This window comes from Anolis sagrei, chromosome 13 (genome assembly GCF_037176765.1).
Source record: "Anolis sagrei isolate rAnoSag1 chromosome 13, rAnoSag1.mat, whole genome shotgun sequence".
In the NCBI taxonomy this organism is placed as follows: Eukaryota; Metazoa; Chordata; class Lepidosauria; order Squamata; family Dactyloidae; genus Anolis; species Anolis sagrei.
The window spans coordinates 2,359,310-2,386,975 of record NC_090033.1 but is presented as its reverse complement, the minus strand read 5'-3'; the positions used below and the strand labels follow the sequence as shown (position 1 = coordinate 2,386,975).

Here is a 27,666-nt window from a genome sequence, read left to right as displayed (position 1 = left end):
ACTTGAAGGGACTCCCTCCAGCCTCACACGCTCGCCCTCACCCACGCAGAACTCCCAATGACTTGAAGGGACTCCCTCCAGCCTCACACGCTCTCCCTCACCCACGCAGAATTCCCAATGACTTGAAGGGACTCCCTCCAGCCTCACACGCTCTCCCTCACCCACGCACAACTCCCAATGACTTGAAGGGACTCCCTCCAGCCTCACACGCTCTCCCTCACCCACGCAGAATTCCCAATGACTTGAAGGGACTCCCTCCAGCCTCACACGCTCTCCCTCACCCACGCAGAATTCCCAATGACTTGAAGGGACTCCCTCCAGCCTCACACGCTCTCCCTCACCCACGCAGAACTCCCAATGACTTGAAGGGACTCCCTCCAGCCTCACACGCTCGCCCTCACCCACACAGAATTCCCAATGACTTGAAGGGACTCCCTCCAGCCTCACACGCTCGCCCTCACCCACGCAGAACTCCCAATGACTTGAAGGGACTCCCTCCAGCCTCACACGCTCTCCCTCACCCACGCAGAATTCCCAATGACTTGAAGGGACTCCCTCCAGCCTCACACGCTCTCCCTCACCCACGCACAACTCCCAATGACTTGAAGGGACTCCCTCCAGCCTCACACGCTCTCCCTCACCCACGCAGAATTCCCAATGACTTGAAGGGACTCCCTCCAGCCTCACACGCTCTCCCTCACCCACGCAGAATTCCCAATGACTTGAAGGGACTCCCTCCAGCCTCACACGCTCTCCCTCACCCACGCAGAACTCCCAATGACTTGAAGGGACTCCCTCCAGCCTCACACGCTCGCCCTCACCCACGCAGAATTCCCAATGACTTGAAGGGTCTCCCTCCAGCCTCACACGCTCTCCCTCATCCACACAGAACTCCCAATGACTTGAAGGGACACCCTCCAGCCTCACACGCTCTCCCTCATCCACGCAGAACTCCCAATGACTTGAAGGGACACCCTCCAGCCTCACATGCTCTCCCTCATCCACACAGAACTCCCAATGACTTGAAGGGACTCCCTCCAGCCTCACACGCTCTCCCTCACCCACGCAGAACTCCCAACGCCTTGAAGGGACTCCCTCCAGCCTCACACGCTCTCCCTCACCCACACAGAATTCCCAATGACTTGAACGGACTCCCTCCAGCCTCACACGCTCTCCCTCACTCACACAGAACTCCCAATAGTTTGAAGGGACTCCCTGCAGCCTCACACGCTCTCCCTCACCCCACACAGAACTCCCAATGCCTTGAAAGGACTCCCTCCATCCTTACATGCTCTCCCTCATCCACACAAAACTCCCAATGCCTTGAAAGGACTCCCTCCATCCTTACACGCTCTCCCTCACCCCACACAGAACTCCCAAAGCCTTGAAGGTACTCCCTCCAGCCTCACACGCTCTCCCTCACCCACATAGAACTCCCAATGCCTTGAAGGGACTCCAGCCTCACACACTCTCCCTCACCCACACAGAACTCCCTCCAGCCTCACATGCTCTCACTCACCTACACAGATGTTCCAACGTCTTGAAGGGACTCCCTCCATCCTCACACGCTCTCCCTCACCCACACAGAACTTCCAATAGTTCGAAGGGACTCACTCCAGGCTTACATGCTCTCCCTTACCACACAGAATTCCCAATGGCGTGAAGGGACTCCCTCCAGCCTCACATGCTCTCCCTCACCTACACAGATCTTCCAACGCCTTGAAGGGACTCCCTTGAGCCTCACACACTCTCCCTCACCCGCACAGAACTCCCTCCAGTCTCACACGCTCTCCCTCACCCACACAGAACTCCCTCCAGCCTCACACGCTCTCCCTCACCCACACAGAACTCCCTCCAGCCTCACATGATCTCACTCACCTACACAGATGTTCCAACGCTGTGAAGGGACTCCCTCCAGCCTCACACGCTCTCCCTCACCCACACAGAACTTCCAATAGTTCGAAGGGACTCACTCCAGGCTTACACGCTCTCCCTTACCACACAGAATTCCCAATGACGTGAAGGGACTCCCTCCAGCCTCACATGCTCTCCCTCACCTACACAGATCTTCCAATGCCTTGAAGGGACTCCCTTGAGCCTCACACACTCTCCCTCACCCACGCAGAACACCCAATGACTTGAAGGGACTCCCTCCAGCCTCACACGCTCTCCCTCGCCTCTGAAACCCCCTCGCAACCCCGCCAGGGATCCCGACCCCCAGGTTGGGAAACACTGTTATAGGGAAAGCCATCCTTGTCATTACCAAAGTCTTGAATTCCAATAAGGAAAGTCAGAACTGATTTCATGTTCCGGATCGACACATTGAGATATAGATCTTAGATGAAGCCGCTTTGATAAAGGATGGTCACCACTTGGTAGAATTGAAAACCCTGAAAAATACACCCTCACATAATTCCCGGTAGGAAAAGGAAGTTTAAGAGCTGGAATAATTACGGGAACTAGCTGGAGCTTTCTGTTTGTGTAAAGGATCTACATTCCTTTGAAATAATTCTCCTCCGGAAGGCGAACAGTATTGGAAGAGCCAATCAGGGGAAGGAAGGGGAACGATTCCGAAGGGAATCTGTTGACAGTTGAGAGATGGGAGCCAATTAGGGCAGGGAGGAGGCGGGTTTAGAACAGCACAGGGCCATTTGTGGCCCTCTTGTTGGACAACAATGCCCATCATTCACAGGCAGCACTTGTGATGGAGGATGATGGGCATTGCATGCCGTCCAACCATTTCCAGATAGTTGGGCCCTGCTCCTGGAGACTGGACATTGGCCGTAGGGTTGGGTTGAAGGAGTTAGCAATTAAATAAATAATAATTATGGTTTTATTTTTCCTAATTTTTTTTTGTATTGCTGTAATTGCGAAATTGTAGCTAATAATAATAATAATAATAATAATAATAATAATAATAATCTCATGCTGGATAGGGCACGACAGTAAGGTAGGGTTACATGCGGAAGACAGATTGTGGGAAGTAATAATAATAATAATAATAATAATAATAACATAAATAATATAAATAAAATGTAATGTTAGTTTGTGGGAAAATAATAATAATAATAATAATAATAATAATAATAATAATAATAATAATGATAATGTAATGTTAGCTTGTGTGATAATAATAATAATAATATAAATAAAAATGTAATGTTAGTTTGTAGGGAAATAATAATAATAATAATAATAATAATAATAATAATAATAATGTAATGTTAGCTTGTAGGATAATAATAATATAAATAGAAATGTAATGTTAGTTTGTAGGGAATAATAATAATAATAATAATAATAATAATAATAATGTAATGTTTGTAGGAAAATAATAATAATAATAATGTAATGTTAGTTTGTGGGAAAATAATAATAATAATGTAATGTTAGTTTGTGGGAAAATGATAATAATAATAATAATAATAATAATAATAATGTAATGTTAGTTTGTGGGAAAATGATAATAATAATAATAATAATAATAATGTAATGTTAGTTTATGGGAAAATAATAATAATAATAATAATGTAATGTTAGTTTGTGGGAAAATAATAATAATAATAATAATAATATAAATAAAATGTAATGTTAGTTTGTGGGAAAATAATAATAATAATAATAATAATAATAATAATATCATGCCTTACGACAGTAAGGTAGGGTTACATGCGGAAGACAGATTGTGGAAAATAATAATAATAATAATAATAATAATAATAATAAAAAATAAAATGAAATGTTAGTATGTGGGAAAATAATAATAATAATAATAATAATAATAATATCATGCTGGATAGGACATGACAGTAAGGTAGGGTTACATGCGGAAGACAGATTGTGGAAAATAATAATAATAATAATAATAATAATAAAATGTAATGTTAGTTTGTGGGAAAATAATAATAATAATAATAATAATAATAATAAAATGTAATGTTAGTTTGTGGGAAAATAATAATAATAATAATAATAATAATAATAATAATAATATGTAATGTTAGTTTGTGGGAAAATAATAATAATAATAATAATAATAATAATAATAATAATAATAAAATGTAATGTTAGTTTGTGGGAAAATAATAATAATAATAATAATAATAATAATAATAATAAAATGTAATGTTAGTTTGTGGGAAAATAATAATAATAATAATAATAATAATATGCTGGATAGGACACGACAGTAAGGTAGGGTTACATGTGGAAGACAGATTGTGGAAAATAATAATAATAATAATAATGTAATGTTAGCTTGTGGGAAAATAATAATAATAATAATAATAATATCATGCTGGATAGGACACGACAGTAAGGTTACATGCGGAAGACAGATTGTGGAAAATAATAATAATAATAATAATGTAATGTTAGCTTGTGGGATAATAATAATAATAATAATATAAATAAAAATGTAATGTTAGTTTGTAGGGAAATAATAATAATAATAATAATAATGTAATGTTAACTTGTGGGATAATAATAATAATAATAATAATATAAATAAAAATGTAATGTTAGTTTGTAGGGAAATAATAATAATAATAATAATAATGTAATGTTAGCTTGTGGGATAATAATAATAATATAAATAGAAATGTAATGTTAGTTTGTAGGGAAATAATAATAATAATAATAATGTAATGTTAGTTTATGGGATAATAATAATAATGTAATGTTAGTTTATGGGATAATAATAATAATAATAATAATAATAATGTAATGTTAGCTTGTGGGATAATAATAATAATAATATAAATAAAAATGTAATGTTAGTTTGTAGGGAAATAATAATAATAATAATAGAATATTTATTTATATTTATTTTTTAGCATATTGCGCAATCGCGTCCGCCATTAACGAATCAATTCGAAATTTACGAAATTTCGTAAATAACGAAAAAATTTTAAAGAAAAATTCGGAATTCTTTTAAAAAACGAAACGCAATGGACCCCCTAAAAATGAAACGAGTTTAGAAACAAATTTTTCCGTTGTTACCCAGGCCTAGTTTGCGATGATCCACGATTACCGTCATCCTGGCCTTCCTGACACAATCAGATAAGGCACAAAAGGGGAAGGCTGGGGAAATGTCCGGTTTTGAATGAAGTAAACAAAATTGGGAAGGCGGCCCCCTGAGGGGTGTCTCGCTCTCATTGTGAAATGGCCAAAAGTCTGCAGAAGGAAATCCCCAGCCTGATGGCCTGAATCCTGGAGCCACATAGGGATTCCAGGTCTTATTGTCCTCGCCAGAGTTCTGGGATATGAGTTTCTTTTGTTGCCTCTGATTGCCCTTTCAACAGCTGGCTGCTTCCTGGATTGATTTACCCAAAGGGAGGGGGAAGGAATGATAGGTTTGGATGTCAGGGCAAGAATAAGGGAAATACATGAGGGAATACAGAAATCCACAGAAATTCATATCAAATATCTCCTTCCCCATCCCACCCGCCAGAGAAATTTAATAAAGAAATTATTTTCAAGCAATATGGGTCCATATAGTTCATTTTGAGGGAAGTTCATGAGCGAAAAAGATGTCCTTGTGAGCTCTTAAAGCCCAAAAGGAAAGTCTGTTGATTTCCCACTGAGCCATTGGGTGGAATTCTGCCACGCTGGGGTCGAAGCTGGTCCTTGGGAAACTACAACTCTCATGAAGGGCAGAAGTCCCAAGATCCAGCCGTTCCCCAAAAGCCTCGTGGGGTCCTTGTTGTTCAGTTCTTGTGGGTTTTTTCGGGCTATATGGCCATGTTCTAGAGGCATTTCTCCTGACGTTTCGCCTGCATCTATGGCAAGCTTCCTCAGAGGTGAGGTCACCTCTGAGGAAGCTTGCCATAGATGCAGGCGAAACGTCAGGAGAAATGCCTCTAGAACATGGCCATATAGCCCAAAAAAACCCACAAGAACTGAGTGATTCCGGCCATGAAAGCCTTCAACAATACATTGTCCTTGTTGTTGTTAGTGCCTTGGCAATGTGACCAAGACTTAACCCCTGTGGGCACCCAGACTACTGCGCAGTCTGGTGCCCTTGCCCTTGGCAGAACTATAAGTTACTATCCCCTTTTTGGGGGGGGGGGGGTGCTCGACTTCACCACCTGGAAACAGATGGAGAATCTGTGGGTCAGGAATGGGGCTCTACAGTCACTGCCAAAACAGTACACTTGGAAGGCCATCACACTCAGACAACGAGGAATCACCTAAGTAAGTACCATAACAGAGTCGCTGCAACACCTAGCATCCTATGGCCAAGGATACTAGGCGTTATAGTTCCAAACACTTGGGGACAAATTGGGGCAAGGGAGGACCATGAGGATAGTGTAGTCATTCCACGTCACTCGGTTTGCATTTGGTCATTTAATAAGACGGTAAATTTGCAAGGGGGTGCAGTCCAAAATTTGCGCAGAATTTGGAGGGGTTCCTATTTGACCCTCTTTGGTTGCGACTTGTCTTTCTTGCGCGACGATTTCTTCTGCATGCGCTTCGGGGAGCCGGTGCCCTTCCAGATCTCCACAAAGGTCCTGCCTTTGGTTTCTGGGACTTTCTTGAAAACGTAGATAAAGATGCCGACACAGAATGGCCAGAAGAGGACTAAGCTGTAAGGTCCAATTTCCGGCTGGAGAAGGAAGAGAAGCAGGGAAGTTAACCTCCGTGTTTTGGCAAGGGTAAAAGGTTTCTGAATGCCACCTAGTGGCTTTTTTTGGCATTGTCACTAATGGGTAGCAGTGTTTACAGGGGACTCTGTGGCAAATGCTTCAGCTGTACTTCATTAAAGAAGGAAAATCAGCTTTGTAAGTGCTGACCTATTATCAGTAAATGTTTGATGTATTGTCGAAGGTTTCAGAATGCCACCTAGTGGCTGTTTTTGGCATTGTCATAAACTGGTAGCAGTGTTTACAGCGGACTCTGCAGTAAATGCTTCAGCTGTACTTCATTAAAGAAGGAAAATCAGCTTTGTAAGTGCTGATTTATTAACAGTAAATGTTTGATGTATTGTCGAAGGTTTCAGAATGCCACCTAGTGGCTGTTTTTGGCATTGTCACTAATGGGTAGCAGTGTTTACAGGGGACTCTGTGGCAAATGCTTCAGCTGTACTTCATTAAAGAAGGAAAATCAGCTTTGTAAGTGCTGACTTATTAACAGTAAATGTTTGATGTATTGTTGAAGGTTTCAGAATGCCACCTAGTGGCGGTTTTTGGCATTGTCACTAATGGGTAGCAGTGTTTACAGGGGACTCTGTGGCAAATGCGTCAGCTGTACTTCATTAAAGAAGGAAAATCAGCTTTGTAAGTGCTGACTTATTAACAGTAAATGTTTGATGTATTGTTGAAGGTTTCAGAATGCCACCTAGTGTCTGTTTTTGGCACACTAATTGTTAGCAGTGTTTACAGTGGACTCTGCAGCAAATGCTTCAGCTGTATTTCATTAAAGAAGGAAAATCTGCTTTGTAAGTGCTGACTTATTATCAGTAAATGTTTGATGAATTGTTGAAGGGGTCTTAATGCCACCTAGTGGCTGTTTTTGGCATTGTCACTAATAGGTAGCAGTGTTTACAGGGGACTCTGTGGCAAATGCTTCAGCTGTACTTCATTAAAGAAGGAAAATCAGCTTTGTAAGTGCTGACTTATTAACAGTAAATGTTTGATGTATTGTCGAAGGTTTCAGAATGCCACCTAGTGGCGGTTTTTGGCATTGTCACTAATGGGTAGCAGTGTTTATAGGGGATTCTGTGGTAAATGCTTCAGCTGTACTTCATTAGCTGTGGTTTTTGAGTTATGTTAATCCCACGAATGAACATTACATTTTAACTTATATAGATACTAGCCATCCCCTGCCACGCACTGCTGTGGCCCAGTCTGTCTATATGTGTTTTGTATGTGTATATGTCTGTGTGTATATATTTGTGTACATGTTTATATATGTGTGTTTGTGTATATATGTGATTTTGCGCATGCTTTGTAAAAAAAATATTTTTTGGCTTTTTAAGTTTTTTTCTGATGTGTTTTTCAGTGTTTTTATGAGTGATGGTCACTCGTTGGCCTGATAGGTGTTATTGTGTCCAAATTTGGTGTCAATTCGTCCAGTGGTTTTTGAGTTATGTTAATCCCACAAACAGCCAAGTCACAGGTCCCATAGTCCAACGTCCAATGTTAATTTTTCCAATAGGACAAAGCTCGCCCGCAAAGGATGACTTGGCCTCACCTCCAGGAAGATGAAGATGACTGACACAAGTGTCCTGGTCAACCAGTTCATAAACCCTGAAAGCATGTAGGCTGTGCCCCGGGAAGACTGGAGGAAGAGTTCTCCGGTGAGCAAGAAGGGGAGGGGACCTGTAGGGAGAAAAGGTTTCCAAGGTCAAAGGCTTTGATTGGCAGATTTCACAACCTAAGGAAGGGAAACCCCTGCTTTGTACCTGGGGTGATCCCATTAACATCTGGGATGAACTGCCTTCAGTGGCCTATGCTCCTAATAATCTGTTGGCTAGACTACCGCAGTGGTTCTGTGTGGGGCTGCCCTTGAAGGCCGCGCCAAAAACGGCAGGAAAGTGCACTGAAGTGAGTTCAATTCGGGGCACCAGAAGGTCTGATCTTTAGAGTATATACTAGGCTTGTTTGATCGTGTTCGTTAGTTTCTAAAGTCGTTATTAATTCGTATTTAAATTAGCTTACGATCCAATATCGAGCCATGCAGGAATAGTATGAAGAGTAATTAAGAATCGAAACAATTTTTCCAAATTTTCGTAATTATTTCATAATTATTTCGTAATTATTAAGACGGGAAAGAAGGAGAGAAAAGGTACCAGCATTGCCTTTCCTCCCCATCCTCCTCCTCCCCATCCTCCTCCTCCTCCTGGAGATATTTTATTATCTTATTACTTATTTTATTATTATTTTATTATTTTATTATTTTATTATTTTATTATTTTATTATTATTTTATTATTTTATTATTTTATTATTTTATTATTTTATTATTTTATTATTTTATTATTTTATTATTTTATTAATTTATTAATTTATTATTTTATTATTTTATTAATTTTATTAATTTTAAGTGATTTTAATTTGTATTTTTACTAACTTAATGTATTTTAATTTCATCCTCAATTTCAGAAGTTCCCCCTGTCCCGTTTGGAGGTGTTTTTAGCGCATTGCGCAATCGCGTCTGCCATTAACGAATCGATTCGTAATTAACGAAATTTCGTAAATTTCGAAATTTTGAAATCTTAAATTTCGGAAGTCCTCAGAAATTTGAAACGCTGGCGCCCCCTGGAAACGAAGCGAGTTTAGAACCATTTTTTTTCTTGATCAAACAAGCCTAGTATATACATAGAATCATAGAATCGTAGAGTTTGAAGAGACCTCCTGGGCCATCCAGTCCAACCCCATTCTGCCAAGAAGCAGGAAAATTGCATTCAAAGCACCTCTAATAGATGTCCATCCAGCCTCTGTTTAAAAGCCTCCAAAGAAGGAGCCTCCACCACATTCCAGGGCAGAGAGTTCCACTGCTGAACAGCTCCCACAGCCAGGAAGTTCTTCCTCATGTTTAGATGGAATCTCCTTTCTTGTAGTTTGAAGCCATTGTTCCGTGTCAGGATTATTGAAGGTATATATGTATGTTTTTTCAGTGTGTTTCTAGATAATTAAGAATGGATTGATATGTATTCAAGATGGATTCAGGTATGTTCAGATATGTTCAATTGTGTGTTGGAATTGTTGTTGTAAGAGACAGAGAGGCAGAGAGAGAAGAGACCTTGACAGAAGTTAGATAACGAGTTTCTCTGGCTGGGAAGAAATAGGGAGTATCCGGCTTACAGCCAGAGAGCCTGATAAGCAAATGTTCCGAAACTGTACTGAAGCTGTGCTTTGTAGTTCCTGATGTAAGCCCGCTTAGAATAGACGTGTGTAGAAGTACTGAGTAAACTTTGTGTTATTTTGAAACTGGAAGACTGCAGTGTCATGTTTTGTGTCTGTGTGATCTAGTAACCTCATCCGCTACGCATAGCCCCCGATTTTTTTCACTCTGACATAAAAGCCTACAAAGAAGGAGCCTCCACCACACTCTAGGGCAGAGAGTTCCACTGCTGAACAGCTCTCACTGTCAGGAAGTTCTTCCTCATGTTCAGGTAGTTTGAAGCCATTGTTCCATGTCCTAGTCTCCAGGGAAGCAGAAAACAAGCTTGCCCCCTCCTCCTCCCTGCGACTTCCTCTCACATATTTATACACGGGCCTCATCATGTCTCCTCTCAGCCTTCTCTACTTTCAGGCTATACATGCCCAGCTCTTTAAGCCGCTCCTCATAGGGCTTGTTCTCCAGACCCTTGACCATTTGAGTCTCCCTCCTCTGGACACATTCCAGATTGTCAATATCTCCCTTCAATTGTGGTGCCAAGAATTGGACACACTACTCCAGGTAACGTGGTCTAACCAAAGTCCAACCTATGAAAGTCCAACTTATGGAAGTGATATCTATAGTTTCACCTACACCTCCTCCAGCAAAATCTGTAAGAATTCTCTATGTCCTCCTTTATGTGATTCTAGGGCATGCCAGAGTTTTTCTGGAGGAGTTAGCAAATTCCAAGAAAGGATAACTCTAGGAGTATTTTAGGTTAGCTGTCCTCAAAGTGTGCTCCATGGAGACTTTAGGGCATTGGTGGAGCATTCTGAACTCCACCAATGATGGAATTGAACCACACTTGCCACACAGAAACTCCCATGACCAACAGAAAATACTGGAAGGGTTTGGTGGGCATTGACTGTGAGTTTGGGAGTTGTAATTCACCTACATCCAGATAGTTCACCAACATCCAGAGAACATTCTGAACTCCACCAATGATGGAATTGAACCACACTTGCCACACAGAAACTCCCATGACCAACAGAAAATTCTGGAAGGGTTTGGTGGGGCATTGACATTGAGTTTAGGAATTGTAGTTCACCTACATCCAGATAGTTCACCTACATCCAGAGAGCATTCTGAACTCCACCAATGATGGAATTGGACCACACTTGCCACACAGAAACTCCCATGACCAACAGAAAATACTGGGTTTGGTGGGGTATTGACCTTGAGTTTGGGAGTTGTAGTTCACCTACATCCAGATAGTTCACCTACATCCAGAGAGCATTCTGAGCTCCACCAATGATGGAATTGAACCACACTTGCCACACAGAAACTCCCATGACCAACAAAAAGTACTGGAAGGGTTTGGTGGGACATTGACATTGAGTTTGGGAGTTGTAGTTCACCTACATTCAGAGAGCACTGTGGACTCAAACATTGATAGTTCCGGACCAAACTTGGCACGAATACTCAATATGCCCAAATATGAACACAGATGAAGTTTGGGGGAAATCAACCTTGACATTTGGGAGTTGTAGTTGCTGGGATTTATAGTTCACCTACAATCAAAGAGCATTCTGAACGCCACCAACAATAGAATTGGGCCAAACTTCCCACATAGAACTGCCATGCATTGAAGGGACTCGTTGGTGTGAGCCTCCTTCCAGCCTCACACGCTCTCCCTCACCAGCATGTGTTCACCACGCTGCCATGTAATGCCTGCTCTCCCCTCCCTGCTTTCATTCTCAGAAACTGCCCTCCCCTAGAATTGGGCCAAACTTCCCACACAGAACCACCATGTATTGAAGGGACTCACTGGTGTGAGCCTCCTTCCAGCCTCACACGCTCTCCCTCACCAGCATGTGCACACCATGCTACCATGTAATGAGCATGCCTGCTCTCCCCTCCCTGATTTCAGTTTCAGAAACCGCCCTCCCCTAGAATTGGGCCAAGCTTCCCACACAGAACCACCATGCATTGAAGGGACTAGTTGGTGTGAGCCTCCTTCCAGCCTCACACGCTCTCCCTCACCAGCATGTGTGCACCACACTGCCTTGCACTGAGCGCGCCTGCTCTCCCCTCCCTGCTATCAGTCTCAGAAACTGCCCTCCCCTAGAATTGGGCCAGGCTTCCCACACAGAACCGCCATGCATTGAAGGGACCCGCTGGTGTGAGCCTCCTTCCAGCCTCACACGCTCTTCCTCACAAGCATGTGAGCACCACGCTTCCATGCACTGAGCATGCCTGCTCTCCCCTCCCTGCTTGGAGTCTCAGAAACTGCCCTCCCCTAGAATTGGGCCAAACTTCACACATAGAACCCCCATGACTAACAGAAAATACTGCGTTTTCTGATGGTCTTTGACGACCCCTCTGAGACCCCCTTGCGACCCCTCCAGGGGCCCCGACCCCCAGGTTGAAAAACGCTGCCGTAAGGATATACGGTACCAGATCACCCACCTGGCCCAATCATGTGCCCAATGAGGAAGATGATGATCACAAACGAGCTGAAATAAGGCATGACTGACATGTATTGTGCCTGTGGAGAAAGTTGGCTTTAGAGAGGCATAGATAAGACAGCAAGGTGCCCTCTTCTTCAAAACTATGGGTCCTCTGACCCCTGAAATTCCTTGGTAACAAGGGTGCAACGGGGGGTAAACAACAAACCTGAAATTCGAGGGTCACAGCGAGTATGATGCAAGTTATGCTACAAACCATGAAGCCAAGGAGAAGCAGAAACCGCCGTCCCATGTAATCGATGAAATTCGTCTGGAGGACAGCAAGAAAGAAAGATGGGGAAAGGAAAGAAAGAGGGAGGCTGGAGACTTCTGTTGAAAGCCCAGCTCCGAAGGCGCGCATTCAAGGTTGGCCATCGTAATGTGCCAAAAGATTACCCAACACCAATGTGGGAAATATATTGGAGAAATACCGTATATACTCCAAGATAAGCTGAGTTTTTCAGACCTTTTTATGAGCTGAAAAAGCCTCCCACGGCTTACATTGGGGCCAAGCTGGGCAGCGGAGCCTGAAGAACATTGCTTGCAATATATGATATATTCTTCTCTCCTCTTCCCCTCCCTAAACAGTGTGTTTTCTTTTCTGCTTCTGCTCTGCTTCTCCTCCCAGGCTGGAGCATTTTGAAAAGGGAAAGAAGGGGGAGAGTAGCCCTTGCAAGTCAGGAATATCAATTAATCTTATCCCCAGAAATACTTGTTAATCTCTCTTAAAGATATATAGGCATTTGCAATCCCTTTGTACCTATATATCTGTATCTAGCTATATACATGAATGAATTTCCCCTCAGGGGGAAATGCATATGTGAAATTAGTATATATAATTATAGATCTATATTTTGCTCTGCATTGTTTATCTAGGCATTGGACGTTTGCCTGTTATTATGTTGGAAGTCAATACGTTTTCCCAGTTTTTGGTGATAAAATTAGGTGTCTCGGCTTATATTCGGTTCGGCTTATACTCGGGTATATACGGTATATAAAAAGAGTCAGCATGCCCCACAAAAACCAACAATTCCAGAATGTCCTGGATCTAGGATTGGGGAGAGAGGAGGTGAGAACAAAGTGGGAGGGGGTTACCATTATTATGAGTGCCACGTGCATAATGACGTTCACCACTATGAGTGAGAAACGGATATGGCGGCCTTCGAAACGCATGTTCGTGTAGACTCTTTCTGCATAGACATACACCTGGGATGAGAACACAGTAATTTGAGTTTAGTAATTTGTGTTTAGCTTTTTAACTGCGGGGTCCATTTCACTGGGACGCCTCACTCACCCCATTGATCCCAGTTAATTGATTCCCCATCATTAACAAGACTGCGCTGAGAAGGGGTTTCTGGAGGTCTCGGCAGCTTAGGAGCTTAACCGCATTCAGGTGCTTTTTGTCCCTTTCACAGATGCTCTCCACGCGCATCTCTTCCAATTCTTCCTCCAAATTACTCTCGCCTCTCAGCTTCTTCAGGGCTGCGGGGAAGAGGAGGGATGGAGAGGCAGAGGAATGTGGAAGTGAACATTCAGAGTCAAGGACCTGTAAATTCAAAGTGAGAGATCTGCAAATTGCATTGCATGCCCAGGGAAAGGGACCTGTGGGTTGAATTGCACATTCAGAGCAAGGGACCTGCAGATTGGATTGTACATTCGGAGGAAGGGAACTGCGGGTTGAATTTCACATTCAGAGCGAGGGACCTGTGGGTTGAACTGCACTTTCGGAGCGAGGGACCTACAGATTGGATTGTACATTCGGAGGAAGGGAACTGCGGGTTGAATTTCACATTCAGAGCGAGGGACCTGTGGGTTGAATTGCACATTCGGAGCGAGGGACCTACAGATTGGATTGTACATTTAGAGGAAGGGACCTGCGGGTTGAATTTCACATTTGGAGGGAGGGACCTGTGGGTTCGAACATTCAGAGCGAGGGACCAGTGCACATTTGGAGTGAGGGAGCTGCAGATTGGATTGTACATTCAGAGGAAGGGACCTGTGCGTTGAATTGTTTATTTGGAGGGAAGGACCTGTGAGGTGAATTGCACATTCAGAGCGAGGGAACTGCAGGTTGAATTGCAAATTTGGAGCAAGGGATCTGCAGGTTGAATTGCACATTCAGAGCAAGGGAACTGCAGGTTAAATTGCCCATTCAAGGGAACTGCAGGTTGAATTGCACAATCAGAGCGAGGGAACTGCAGGTTGAATTGCAAATTCTGAGGGAGGGATCTTCAGGTTGAATTACACATTCAGAGGAAGGAACCTGCAAGTTGTATTGCACATTTGGAGGGAGGGACCTGCGGGTTGAATTGCCCATTTCAAGGGAGGGACCTGTGGGTTGAATTGGACATTTGGAGAGAGAAGGAACTACAGGTTGAATTTCACATTTGGAGCAAGGGATCTGCAGGTTGATTTGCACATACAGAGAGAGGGACCTGCAGGTTGAATTGTACATTCGGAGAGAGGGACCTTTATGTTGAACTGCACATACGGAGAGAATGACCAGCAATCAGTGCCAGCTCTATAAGTGGCACTGACTGCAGATTTAATGTGCAATTAGACCTGCTCTGCAGTTTGAATTGCACATTCGGAGGGAGGGACCTGCAGATTGAATTATACATTTCAAGGGAGGGAACTACAGGTTGAATTGCACATTCGGAGAGAGAGACTTGCGGGTTGAATTACACATTTCAAGGGAGGGAACTGCAGATTGAATTTCACATTCGGAGCGAGGGATCTGCAAACCAGGTTGAATTGCACATTTGGAGCAAGGGGTCTGCAGGTTGAATTGCATATACAGAGAGAGGGACCTGCAGGTTGAATTGGACATTTGGAGGGAGGGATCTTTATGTTGAACTGCACATTCGGAGAGAGGGACCAGCAATCACTGCCAGCTCTATAACTGGCACTGATTGCAGATTGAACGTGCAATTCAACCTGGTTTTCAGGTTGAATTGCGCATTTGGAGGGAGGGACTTGCAGGTTGATTTGCACATTCAGAGCAAGGGACCTGCAGGTTGAATTGTTCATTTGGAGAGAGAGACCTGCAGTTTGAATTGCACATTCGGAGGGAGGGATCTGCAAATTGGATTGTTAATTTGGAAGGAGGGACCTATGGGTTGAATTGCACATTCGGAGGGAGGGACCTGCAGGTTAAATTGTTCATTTGGAGAGCGAGACCTGCAGGTTGAATTGCACATATGGAGGGGAGTCCTGTGAGTTGAATTTCGCGTTCAGAGGGACCTGTGGATTAAATTGCACATTCAGAGTGAGGGAACTGCAGGTTGAATTGCACATTCAGAGCAAGGGACTTGCAGGTTGAATTGTTCATTTGGAGAGAGAGACCTGCAGGTTGAATTGCACATTTGGAGGGAGGGACCTGCAGATTGGATTGTTCATTTGGAAGGAGGGACCTGTGGGTTGAATTGCGCATTTGGAGGGAGGGACCTGCAGGTTGAATTGCACATATGGAGGGGAGACCTGCGGGTTCCTCCACAGGGAGGGAACCTGTGGGTTAAATTGCACATTTGGAGTGAGGGATCTGCAGGTTGAATTGCACATACAGAGGGAGGGACATCTATATTGCACATTCGGAGAAAGGAACCACCAATCAGTGCCACCTCTATAACTGAAATGTGAATTTCAATAAAAGATAGGTGTTAAGGAATGTTCATTGCTGGTTTTGCCAGTTCCTTCCTCTGAAGCCCCCCCCCCCCCCCCCGGCACTTGGCATTTGTTCAAGGTCTCCCATCTGAGTTCTACCCAATCTGACCCTTCTTAGCTTCTAGGATCAGATGGGATCTGGTCATGGCAGGTTATTCAGATACCCAGAGGTAATTCAGAGTCACTCACTCTACCTTCCCGTGCTGCACTTTCATCCTCCTGCTGAATGAACAGAAACCTTGGACTCTCCGGCACGTAATGCCACATTATGATGTTACATATAGCCACAATCCCAGTGAGACTCATGTAAAAGGCTGCACCTGTGAAAGAAGACTGGGATATGAGCACCTGACTGGTTATGGGGGGAAAGGATGCATTCACTAAGCAAATCTTTTGGCTTTTTAGTGAGTTGTGGCACAGCTGGTTGGGGGTCAGCTGCATTAAAATCACTACTGACCAAGAGGTCATGAGTTCGAAGCCAGCCCTGTCGGAGTGAGTTTCCGGCCATTTGTCTAGCTTACTGTCGACTTTTGCAGCCCAAAAGAAACTTGCATCTGTCAAGTAGGAAGTTTAGGTACCACTTATGCAGGGAGGCTAATTTAACTAATTTACGACGCCATAAAACTTTCCAACAGTGTGCAAAAATGAGGAAGTACTCCATCAGTGTCCATCTACGACATCAGCCAGGTTCAAAGTGTTGAAGAGTCGGGCCAGGGAAATGAAATTGGCTCAAACACTGCCAAACTCCAAGGGCAGACACAGGAGCCGGAAACAACGTCATTAGATAAGGGGTCGAGTGAAGAAGAATGAAGTGAAACAGAAAACTCTCAAGGGAAAGGACCTGATGTTACGAAAAGAAGCAAAAATCTTAGTTGAAAGATTAGAGCAAATAATCAGCTCCGTAGGTCTGAGAGATTACATGGGAAAGAGATAGAGTGAAGAGAGAGGGGACCAGGAAGACATTTTCACCTTGTCTCCTGACTTTGCCATCAGTTGAGAGTTCCTCCCCTCAGCACCAACTGCTGCTCTGGGCCAGAGTGAAGAGAGAGGGGACCAGGAAGACAGTTCCACCTTGTCTCCTGACTTTGCCATCAGTTGGGAGCTCCTCCCCTCAGCACCAACTGCTGCTCTGGGCCAGAATGAAGAGAGAGGGGACCAGGAAGACAGTTCCACCTTGTCTCCTGACTATGTCATCAGCTTGGAACCTCTCCCCTCAGCACCAACTGCTGCTCTGGGCCAGAGTGAAGAGAGAGGGGACCAGGAAGACATTTCCACCTTGTCTCCTGACTATGTCATCAGCTTGGAACCTCTCCCCTCAGCACCAACTGCTGCTCTGGGCAAGAATGAAGAGAGAGGGGACCAGGAAGACAGTTCCACCTTGTCTCCTGACTTTGCCATCAGTTGGGAGCTCCTCCCCTTAGCACCAACTGCTGCTCTGGGCCAGAGTGAAGAGAGAGGGGACCAGGAAGACAGTTCCACCTTGTCTCCTAACTATATCATCAGCTTGGAACCTCTCCCCTCAGCACCCACTGCTGCTCTGGACCAGAATGAAGAGAGAGGGGACCAGGAAGGCATTTCCACCTTGTCTCCTGACTTTGCCATCAGTTGGGAGCTCCTCCCCTCAGCACCACCTACTGCTCTGGACCAGAATGAAGAGAGAGGGGACCAGGAAGGCATTTCCACCTTGTCTCCTGACTTTGTCATCAGTTGGGAGCTCCTCCCCTCAGCACCACCTACTGCTCTGGACCAGAATGAAGAGAGAGGGGACCAGGAAGGCATTTCCACCTTGTCTCCTGACTTTGCCATCAGTTGGGAGCTCCTCCCCTCAGCACCAACTGCTGCTCTGGGTCAGAGTGAAGAGAGGGGGGACCAGGAAGACAGTTCCACCTTGTCTCCTGACTATGTCATCAGCTTGAAACCTCTCCCCTCGGCACCAACTGCTGCTCTGGACCAGAATGAAGAGAGAGGGGACCAGGAAGGCATTTCCACCTTGTCTCCTGACTATGTCAACAGCTTGAAACCTCTCCCCTCAGCACCAACTGCCGCTCTGGGCCAGAGTGAAGAGAGAGGGGACCAGGAAGACAGTTCCACCTTGTCTCCTGACTTTGTCATCAGTTGGGCACTCCTCCCCTCAGCACCAACTACTGCTCTGGGCCAGAGTGAAGAGAGAGGGGACCAGGAAGACAGTGCCACCTTGTCTCCTGACTATATCATCAGCTTGGAACCTCTCCCCTCAGCACCCACTGCTGCTCTGGGCCAGAATGAAGAGAGAGGGGACCAGGAAGACATTTTCACCTTGTCTCCTGACTTTGCCATCAGTTGGGAGCTCCTCCCCTTAACACCAACTGCTGCTCTGGGCCAGAGTGAAGAGAGAGGCAACCAGGAAGACAGTTCCACCTTGTCTCCTGACTATGTCATCAGTTGGGAGCCACTCCCCTCAGCACCAACTGCTGCTCTGGGCCAGAGTGAAGAGAGGGGACCAGGAAGACATTTCCACCTTGTCTCCTGACTATGTCATCAGCTTGGAACCTCTCCCCTCAGCACCAACTGCTGCTCTGGGCCAGAATGAAGAGAGAGGGGACCAGGAAGACAGTTCCACCTTGTCTCCTGACTATATCATCAGCTTGGAACCTCTCCCCTCAGCACCCACTGCTGCTCTGGGCAAGAATGAAGAGAGAGGGGACCAGGAAGACTGTTCCACCTTGTCTCCTGACTTTGCCATCAGTTGGGGGCTCCTCCCCTCAGCACCAACTGCTGTTCTGGGCCAGAGTGAAGAGAGGGGGGACCAGGAAGACATTTCCACCTTGTCTCCTGACTATGACATCAATTGGGAGCCCTCCCCTCAGCACCAACTGCTGCTCTGGGTCAGAGTGAAGAGAGAGGGGACCAGGAAGACAGTTCCACCTTGTCTCCTGACTTTGTCATGAGTTGGGCGCTCCTCCCCTCAGCACCAACTACTGCTCTGGGCCAGAGTGGAGGCCAGGGGACAGTTCCATTTTGTCTCCTGCATATGACATCAGCCGGGGACCCCTCCCCCTAGCACCAACTGCTGCTCTGGGCCAGAGTGAAGAGAGAGAGGACCAGGAAGACAGTTCCATCTTGTCTCCTGACTATGTCATCAGCTTAAAACCTCTCCCCTCGGCACCAACTGCTGCTCTGGACCAGAATGAAGAGAGAGGGGACCAGGAAGGCATTTCCACCTTGTCTCCTGACTTTGCCATCAGTTGGGAGCTCCTCCCCTCAGCACCAACTGCTGCTCTGGGCCAGAGTGAAGAGAGAGGGGACCAGGAAGACAGTTCCACCTTGTCTGCTGACTTTGTCATCAGTTGGGCACTCCTCCCCTCAGCACCAACTACTGCTCTGGGCCAGAGTGAAGAGAGAGGGGACCAGGAAGACAGTTCCACCTTGTCTCCTGACTTTGTCATCAGTTGGGCGCTCCTCCCCTCAGCACCAACTACTGCTCTGGGCCAGAGTGGAGGCCAGGGGACAGTTCCATTTTGTCTCCTGCATATGACATCAGCTGGGGACCCCTCCCCCTAGCACCAACTGCTGCTCTGGGCCAGAGTGAGGAGAGAGGGGACCAGGAAGACAGTTCCACCTTATCTCCTGACTATGACATCAGCTTGGAACCTCTCCCCTCAGCACCGACTGCTGCTCTGGGCCAGAATGAGGAGAGAGGGGACCAGGAAGACAGTTCCACCTTATCTCCTGACTATGTCAACAGCTTGGATCCTCTCCCCTCAGCACCAACTGCTGCTCTGGGCAAGAATGAAGAGAGAGGGGACCAAGAAGACAGTTCCACCTTGTCTTCAGTGCTATGCTAATAATATAATAATATAACATAATATAATATAATATAAACATAAATATAATAGTTATAATATTACAATGTAATGAAATATAATAATAATACAATATTAAAATTATATGTTTTACATCTTTTTAGGAATTCTCTAGGTCATCCAGTGCAACTCAATGGTCGACGTCCAACAGATCTAGAGGTACATCAAGTAGGTGATGTTCTCCATTACCTGTCACGATGTTCAAGGATTCACGAAAGCTGATCAGCTGAGCTATAAAGGCGCCAAACGTAAGGCACAGGATGGATATCATGAAGAGGCTCCCTCTCTTGTGCGGCGGGGAGATTTCGACAATATACAACGGAACAACGCAGAACGTGATGCCTAGCAGAACAAGAACCCAAAATGGAAATTGGCAACGTGTAATCTGGGTGCACACAGGAAAAAAAATACAAGCAGGGTGGTGCAGTGGTGAGAACAAGAGTGGGCATAATGCTAGAGTGCAACTCCCAACTCCTTTGAATGGGTTGAATAAAAAGTAATGCCTCCACCTTCGTTACTTGGGTTTGGATGGGAATATTTTAATAAATCATACAGAGAAATAATCCTTGGAATGTGTCCTTTAACTACCACTATAAACAACTTTGTTTGTGTTATGGAAACCTTGTTCTTGTAAATAGTGCAGCCATATTATTTTACTGCAAATAATGATGATAGTGATGATGATGATGATGATGATGATGATGATGATGATGATGGTGATGATGATTCTGGTCATGAAAGCCTTCGACAATATGGTAAACCTCAATGTTAGTAGGCCTCAGTGTGAGGTAGGCCTCAGAGTTAGGTGGTCTCAGTATGAAGCTTCTGTGTAAGTTTAGTGTGAGAGGAAGCTCAGTGAGAGCAAAGCTGTTTATCTGCATGAGAAAGGAGCCCAGCGTGGAAGCAAAGAAGGAAGTATAAACAACTTGTTCTTGTAAATAGTGCAGCCATATTATTTTACTGTAAATAATGATGATGATGATGATGATGATGATTCTGGTCATGAAAGCCTTCGACAATATAGTAAACCTCAATGTTAGTAGGCCTCAGTGTGAGGTAGGCCTCAGAGTTAGGAGGTCTCAGTGTGAAGCTTCTGTGTAAGTTCAGTGTGAGAGGAAGCTCAGTGAGAGTGAAGCTGTTTATCTGCATGAGAAAGGAGCCCAGCGTGGAAGCAAAGAAGGAAGTATAAACAACTTGTTCTTGTAAATAGTGCAGCCATATTATTTTACTGTAAATGATGATGATGATGATGATGAGGAGGAGGAGGATTCTGGTCATGAAAGCCTTCGACAATATAGTAAACCGCAATGTTAGTAGGCCTCAGTGTGAGGTAGGCCTCAGAGTTAGGAGGCCTCAGTGTGAAGCTTCTGTGTAAGTTCAGTGTGAGAGGAAGCTCAGTGAGAGTGAAGCTGTTTATCTGCATGAGAAAGGAGCCCAGCGTGGAAGCAAAGAAGGAAGTATAAACAACTTGTTCTTGTAAATAGTGCAGCCATATTATTTTACTGTAAATAATGATGATGATGATGATGATGATGATGATGATGATGATGATTCTGGTCATGAAAGCCTTCGACAATATAGTAAACCACAATGTTAGTAGGCCTCAGTGTGAGGTAGGCCTCAGAGTTAGGAGGCCTCAGTGTGAAGCTTCTGTGTAAGTTCGGTGTGAGAGGAAGCTCAGTGAGAGCGAAGCTGTTTATCTGCATGAGAAAGGAGCCCAGCGTGGAAGCAAAGAAGGAAGTATAAACAACTTGTTCTTGTAAATAGTGCAGCCATATTATTTTACTGTAAATAATGATGATGATGATGATGATGATTCTGGTCATGAAAGCCTTCGACAATATAGTAAATCTCAATGTTAGTAGGCCTCAGTGTGAGGTAGGCCTCAGAGTTAGGAGGTCTCAGTGTGAAGCTTTTGTGTAAGTTCAGTGTGAGAGTGAAATGGCAGGGAAAGACTTCAGGAAAGGGAGAGATAATACCAAGAGACATCCTTTCTGGAGATAAGAAAAGAACGGCTTTTTATTTATCCAGCAGGCAACTCTGGTGGGACTCACTTCCCAAAAGCAAACCAGAGCCTTGATCAAGGTGCGGACTGCCCTTTTATAGTTTTCCAGCTTCAAGCAAACAAAGAACATACATCTTCATACAATATCGTGATTTCTACGTCACCTTAGCATCAAATTGTATCTTCTAACATGCAAAAACATGTCTCTGTGTCTAGCTGAAGAGCAGGCATTTTGCAGTCATCAATCAAGGGGCCCACTTGGAGATGTCAGGAGTGCTCCTTACTCCTAGCACGGGCTTCTCAGACAGGCTTATCTCTTGGAATGTAGAGATAACATTGCTGGACGCAGCTTGCTTTTCAGCTAGGGTTTCTTACAAAGAGAACTTGAAAATCCTATGCATTTCAGCATTGTAAAATACATACAATTTTATAAATCAATCAATAAATATCTATTTTTCCAATATCTCCTCATCAAGAGGAAGCTCAGTGAGAGCGAAGCTGTTTATCTGCATGAGAAAGGAGCCCAGCGTGGAAGCAAAGAAGGAAGTATAAGCAACTTTGTGTTATGAAAACCTTGTTCTTGTATTATATTTTACCATAAAGAATTTTTTTGTTCTTTTTATCACTTTTGCCTACTAGTCCTGGGTTACGCTGCTGCTACTAAGATTTGGTGAAATATGGCCAATAGAAATTGGCGCCGACGCTTTCAATAGCTAAAGAGGAAATAAATATGTATTCGTTACATTCCCAAATGCAGTGCTGTTCCTTACCTGCACTTGTCCCAAAAACAAAACGGGCAAAGATAGCAAATTTCAACTCTTTTGTTAATCTGGATAAAACCACGAAGAAGGAAGCAAAGATGTTGACGTAGTTAGCGACCACCAAGGCTCTTTTTCTAAAAAGACAGTGAGAAAGATAACGGTGGCAACCTGGAGACGGCATTGGATGGAGAGGAGCATGAGGAGAACAAAAACTGGAGAGGGCTCCTGTACCTTTAATTATGGTTAATTGACTGTGTGGGAAGCCATACCTTAAAGGTACAGGAGTCTCTCCAAGTTTTCACTCTGGCCTTTAAAGGTTTCACTTGGTTGCAATTTTTATATTTTAGTTATTTATTTACTACTTTTATATACCCTCCCTCTCAACCCGCAGGTGACTCGGGGCGGTACCCAAGACCATAAGATACAATTACAATACAATTAAAAACATTAAGATAATATGAAACCACAGCATCTATATAAATAAAAATGGAATGTTCGTTTGTGGTATTCACAGAACTCAAAAACCACTGGTCGAATTGACACCAAATTTGGACACAAGACACCTAACAACATCACACCAAAAATGGAAGGTTTCTGACCATGTTTCCCCTCCCTTCCCTAGATTTAGGTCCTTCACCTGCCCCACGTATCCACCAGGTAGCCAATCAAAATGGCTCCAAGGATGCCTCCGATTGTGTATATCATGGTGGACATCTTCAATAGCCTTTGCCTGTATTTCGGGATCGTCGGTGTCGGTGTCCTCTCAAACGTCGAGTTGGGAAAGTCGAGCAGAACCTGCAAGAGAAGCGTGCATGAATCAAAAGGTCAGAAGGGGAACGCCTTTCCCATCACACGCTTAACCCACAACCTTGCTGGCTGAGGGTGATAGCACTTGTAGTCAGATGCATCTGGAGAGCATCAGTAAGGTGGAGGAGACAACAATGTGTTAAGTTAAAAGCTTACCGCCGACGAGTTGTGCACCAACCAGAGGGCATATCCAGTCTGAAAGCTTCCAAGGGAAGCAGCGGAGATGGCGAACAGTAGACCTCTTGTCAGCTTCTATGGAAGGAAGCAGCAGAAGTATGGTGGCTGGCATGGCATCCTAGTGTTGGGAGGGACCCCAAGAGCCACCCCATCTCTATTTATTTGTTTATCTATATATATCCAAAAGATGTTGCTAGATGAAGTGGCCCTCTGTGATGTCACTGGGAATGAGAGGTGACTTGTGTATGTGGGGAAGAAGGGAGGAAGGCAGAAAAGAGCCACAGAGAGAGCCACGTTGCTATGAAGATATTTTTGAGATGGACCTTTCTCAGAGCCGGAGAAGGGAGAAAGTAGGCCTTCAAAGCCTGGAGAAAGAAGGCCTTCAGCATCTGGAGAAGAGTGAAAGTAGGCTTTCAACATCTAGAGAAGTGTGAAAGTAGGCCCTCAACATCTGGAGAAAGTAGGCCTTAACAAGTTGGAGAAGGGCGAAAGTGGCCCTACCATAACTGGAGAAAGTAGGCCTTCATTGGCTGGAGGGGGGTGAAAGTAGTCTTTCAACAGTTGGATAAGGGAGACAGTAGGCCTCCAACATCTGGAGAAGGGTGAAAGTAGGCCTTCAACATCTGGAGAAAGTAGGCCTTAAAAAGTTGGAGAAGGGTGAAAGTGGGCCTTCAACATCTGGAGAAAGTAGGCCTTAAAAAGTTGGAGAATGGTGAAAGTGGGCCTACCACAACTGGAGAAAGTAGGCCTTCATTGGCTGGAGGGGCGTGAAAGTAGTCTTTCAACAGTTGGATAAGGGAGACAGTAGGCCTCCAACAACTGGAGAAGGGTGAAAGTAGGCCTTCCACATCTGGAGAAAGTAGGCCTTAAAAAGTTGGAGAAGGGCGAAAGTGGGCCTACCACAACTGGAGAAAGTAGACCATTGGCTGGAGGGGGGTGAAAGTAGTCTTTCAACAGTTGGATAAGGGAGACAGTAGGCCTCCAACATCTGGAGAAGGGTGAAAGTAGGCCTTCAACGCCTGGAGAAAGTAGGCCTTCAAAAGCTGGAGAAGGGTGAAAGTAAGCATACAACAACTGGAGAAAGACGGCCTTCAACATCTGGAGAAAAGTGAAAGTAGGCCTTGAACATCTGGACAAGGGTGAAAGGCAGCTTCCACATCTGGAGAAGTGTGAAAGTGGGTCTTCAACATCTTGAGAAAGTAGGCCCTAAAAAGTTGGAGAAGGATGAAAGTGGGCCTACCACAACTGGAGAAAGTAGGCCTTCATCAGCTGGAGGGGGGTGAAAGTAGTCTTTCAACAGTTGGATAAGGGAGACAGTAGGCCTTCAACATCTGAAGAAGAGTGAAAGTAGGCCTTCAACGCCTGGAGAAAGTAGGCCTTCAAAAGCTGGAGAAGGGTGAAAGTAGGCATACAACAACTGGAGAAAGAAGGCCTTCAACATCTGGAGAAGAGTGAAAGTAGGCCTTCAACAGCTGGAGGGGGTGAAAGTAGTCTTTCAACAGTTGGAGGAGACAGTAGGCCTTCAACACCTGGAGAAAATAGGCCTTCAAAAGCTGGAGAAGGGTGAAAGTAGGTGTTCAACATCTGGAGAAGGGTGAAAGGAGGTTTCAGCATCTGTAGAAAGCAGACAGTAGGCCTTCAAAAGCTGAAGAAAGGAGACAGTGTGTCTTCAATAGTTGGAGATGGGTAAAAGTAGGCCTTTTAAGAGCTGGAGAAGGGGGAAAGTAGGCCTTCTCAGTGCTGGACAAGGGAGAAAGCAGGTGGGCAGCAGTCCCAATGACACCCAGGCAATGCTGGGTAAATGAGCTAGTCTTGCTCTACAGGAGCACACTAGAACTTGGAAAGATGTCCACCCAAGCTTTGCTTAGTAAGGACCACCAAAGAAGGCGTGTCCACCACCCTTCCTTGTGATTCTTAAGATGTGAAATCCCTTTTTGATCAATTTTTGGGAACATGAAATAGATTGATGTATTTGTGAGGCTAATAATGAACGAGATGGTGTTTTGGGGAGAACAGAGACCTACGACTAACCCCTTACGCATAGTGATCAATGACTTTGAGGACACCACACCACAAATCAATGCTTGCTAAGAAGCCCTTTCAAACTGGGCCCTAGCTATAGATGTTCTCCTAGGCCAGTGGTTCTCAACCTGGGGTCCCCAGATGTTTTTGGCCTACAACTCCCAGAAATCCTAACAGCTGATACATTTTCTGAGATTTCTGGGGGTTGTAGGCCAAAAACATCTGGGGACCCCAGGTTGAGAACCACTGTCCTAGGCCCTACTTTCAGAGTCGAGAAAACAACAAGAAATTCAGAAGGTTCTCGGTTATCCCAATGGGGCCTCCAACCTCACCTCTTTCCTCTTTGCGGACTTCATTGTGTCGGTGCTGCTCTCTAGACTCATGGTTTCTAATTAATTAATGAACGGATTTGATAGAAGTGAGACTCAATTGTGGAGGAAGAAGCTGGTGGACGTATCCGTTGGTAACTCTGGTGGCTTTTTGGACGACCCCGTTGCTCCCCAAACCAACGGCAATCTGTCTAGCCCATCATCCTGTCCCTTTGGGATCTGGCAATAGGATGGTGAATCTATATATAGTCAAGGGACGAAAAGTCGGCACAGCATTTAAGCTTGTCCACCTTGTGAGGACCAGCCCTATCTCAAAGGGTGGTCCCCTCCAGATCCAGGAGATACGGGGATACGAAGGCAAACCCTGGCTGGCTGCTGTTCTTTCCTTTTGGTGAAAGGATCAAGAAGACAATTCCAACCAGGCTTTCTGAAGGACATCCGTCGGAAGGTTCAGACCTTTGCAACGACCAATGAGGGAAGTCGGAAGGAGGGTTCCAGAGAAGAACCTGTTTGTTGACAGTTGGGAGGAGGCACCAAGCCTGGAGACTAGGCTTGGGCAATCCAGTTCGTTAATTTCGTAATTCGTTATTGATTCGTATTTAAATTAGCTTACGATCCAATATCGAGCCATGCAGGAATAGTGTGAGGAGTAATTAAGAATCGAAACAATTTTTTCCAATTTTCGTAATTATTTCGTAATTACTTCGTAATTATTTTGTAATTATTTTCGTATGTCTGGTGCAAGTTTTACAATCTCGCATTTACCCCACTTTGCTCTGCTGCTTCCCTCCTCTTTCTTATATTATATTATTATAATACTATTATATTATAGTATTGTATATTATATTATATATTATATTACTATATTATTATTATATTATAATTGTATATTATAATATAATAATATATAATAATATATAATATAATATAATATAATAAATTATTATATTATATTATATATATATTATATTATATTATTATAATAATATATAATATAATAATAATATAATAATATAATATACAATAATATTATATAATAATATTATAATATAATATACAGCAATATAATATAATAATAATATAATAGAAGTTCCCCCTGTCCCATTTGGAGGTTTTTTTAGCATATTGCGCAATCGCGTCCGCCATTAACGAATCGATTCGTAATTTACAAAATTTCGGAAATTTTGAAATTTCGAAATCTTAAATTTCGGAAGGCCTCAGAATTTCAAAACGCTAGCGCACCCTAGAAACGAAACGAGTTTAGAACCAATTTTTTTCTTGATCGCCCAAGCCTATTGGAGACATATGCAGGACCCAGGAAAAAAACATTTCTGCAATGAACTGAAAGCTATTTTGGGAAAGGTGGAAGCCATTGAAACTGCGAAAAGATTGGCTAAAAGAGGAACAAACTGGCTTTCTACCAAACCACCAGATAAAAGATAATGTGAGGAACATTCGAAGGTTGAATGAAAAGTAACGCCTCCACCTTCGTAACTCCTCAACAGATGGCAGTACTGGTATGCGGCAGGTACTGGCTTGTTTAGTAGACTCTCCTCTACAGCCTGAGCATTGAACGGTTGTGTTGTTAAAGTACGAAGTATGGAACCCTGCGCAGATGGTCGGTCAATGCGACTTAAGCAACATACAGTCATTGAATTCTTGACAGCAAAAGGTGTCACCTCAAAGGAAATTCATCAGAGAATGCAAGCTGTTTATGGGGATTGTGTTGATG

General features: G+C 44.2%; 1 protein-coding gene across 1 annotated transcript; it reads right to left on the bottom strand.

Annotated features, from left to right (window-relative positions):
- Window positions 1-6,333: 6,333 nt before the first annotated feature.
- LOC132764853 (solute carrier family 2, facilitated glucose transporter member 7-like) lies at window positions 6,334-26,781 on the bottom strand. Its single transcript, XM_067472970.1, has 12 exons — window positions 25,938-26,781; window positions 23,563-23,658; window positions 23,237-23,394; window positions 22,609-22,733; window positions 20,023-20,175; window positions 16,186-16,311; window positions 13,623-13,810; window positions 13,424-13,534; window positions 12,498-12,599; window positions 12,291-12,369; window positions 8,194-8,321; window positions 6,334-6,607 (listed from the first exon to the last, which is right to left on the bottom strand). Exons 1-12 carry the CDS (start codon window positions 25,986-25,988, stop codon window positions 6,413-6,415), a joined length of 1,512 nt encoding a protein of 503 aa, XP_067329071.1. The 5' UTR covers window positions 25,989-26,781; the 3' UTR covers window positions 6,334-6,412.
- Between the last annotated feature and the right edge of the window lie 885 nt (window positions 26,782-27,666).

Excerpts from the sequence above, each read along its gene's own strand:
- LOC132764853 (XM_067472970.1), bottom strand. The coding sequence starts at position 25,988 with ATGAGTCTAGAGAGCAGCACCGACACAATGAAGTCCGCAAAGAGGAAA. Across the intron at positions 13,535-13,622 it reads AATTAACTGGGATCAATGGG|GTGTATGTCTATGCAGAAAG; the intron begins GTGAGTGAGGCG and ends TTCTCATCCCAG. Across the intron at positions 12,600-13,423 it reads ACGTGGCACTCATAATAATG|ACGAATTTCATCGATTACAT; the intron begins GTAACCCCCTCC and ends GCTGTCCTCCAG.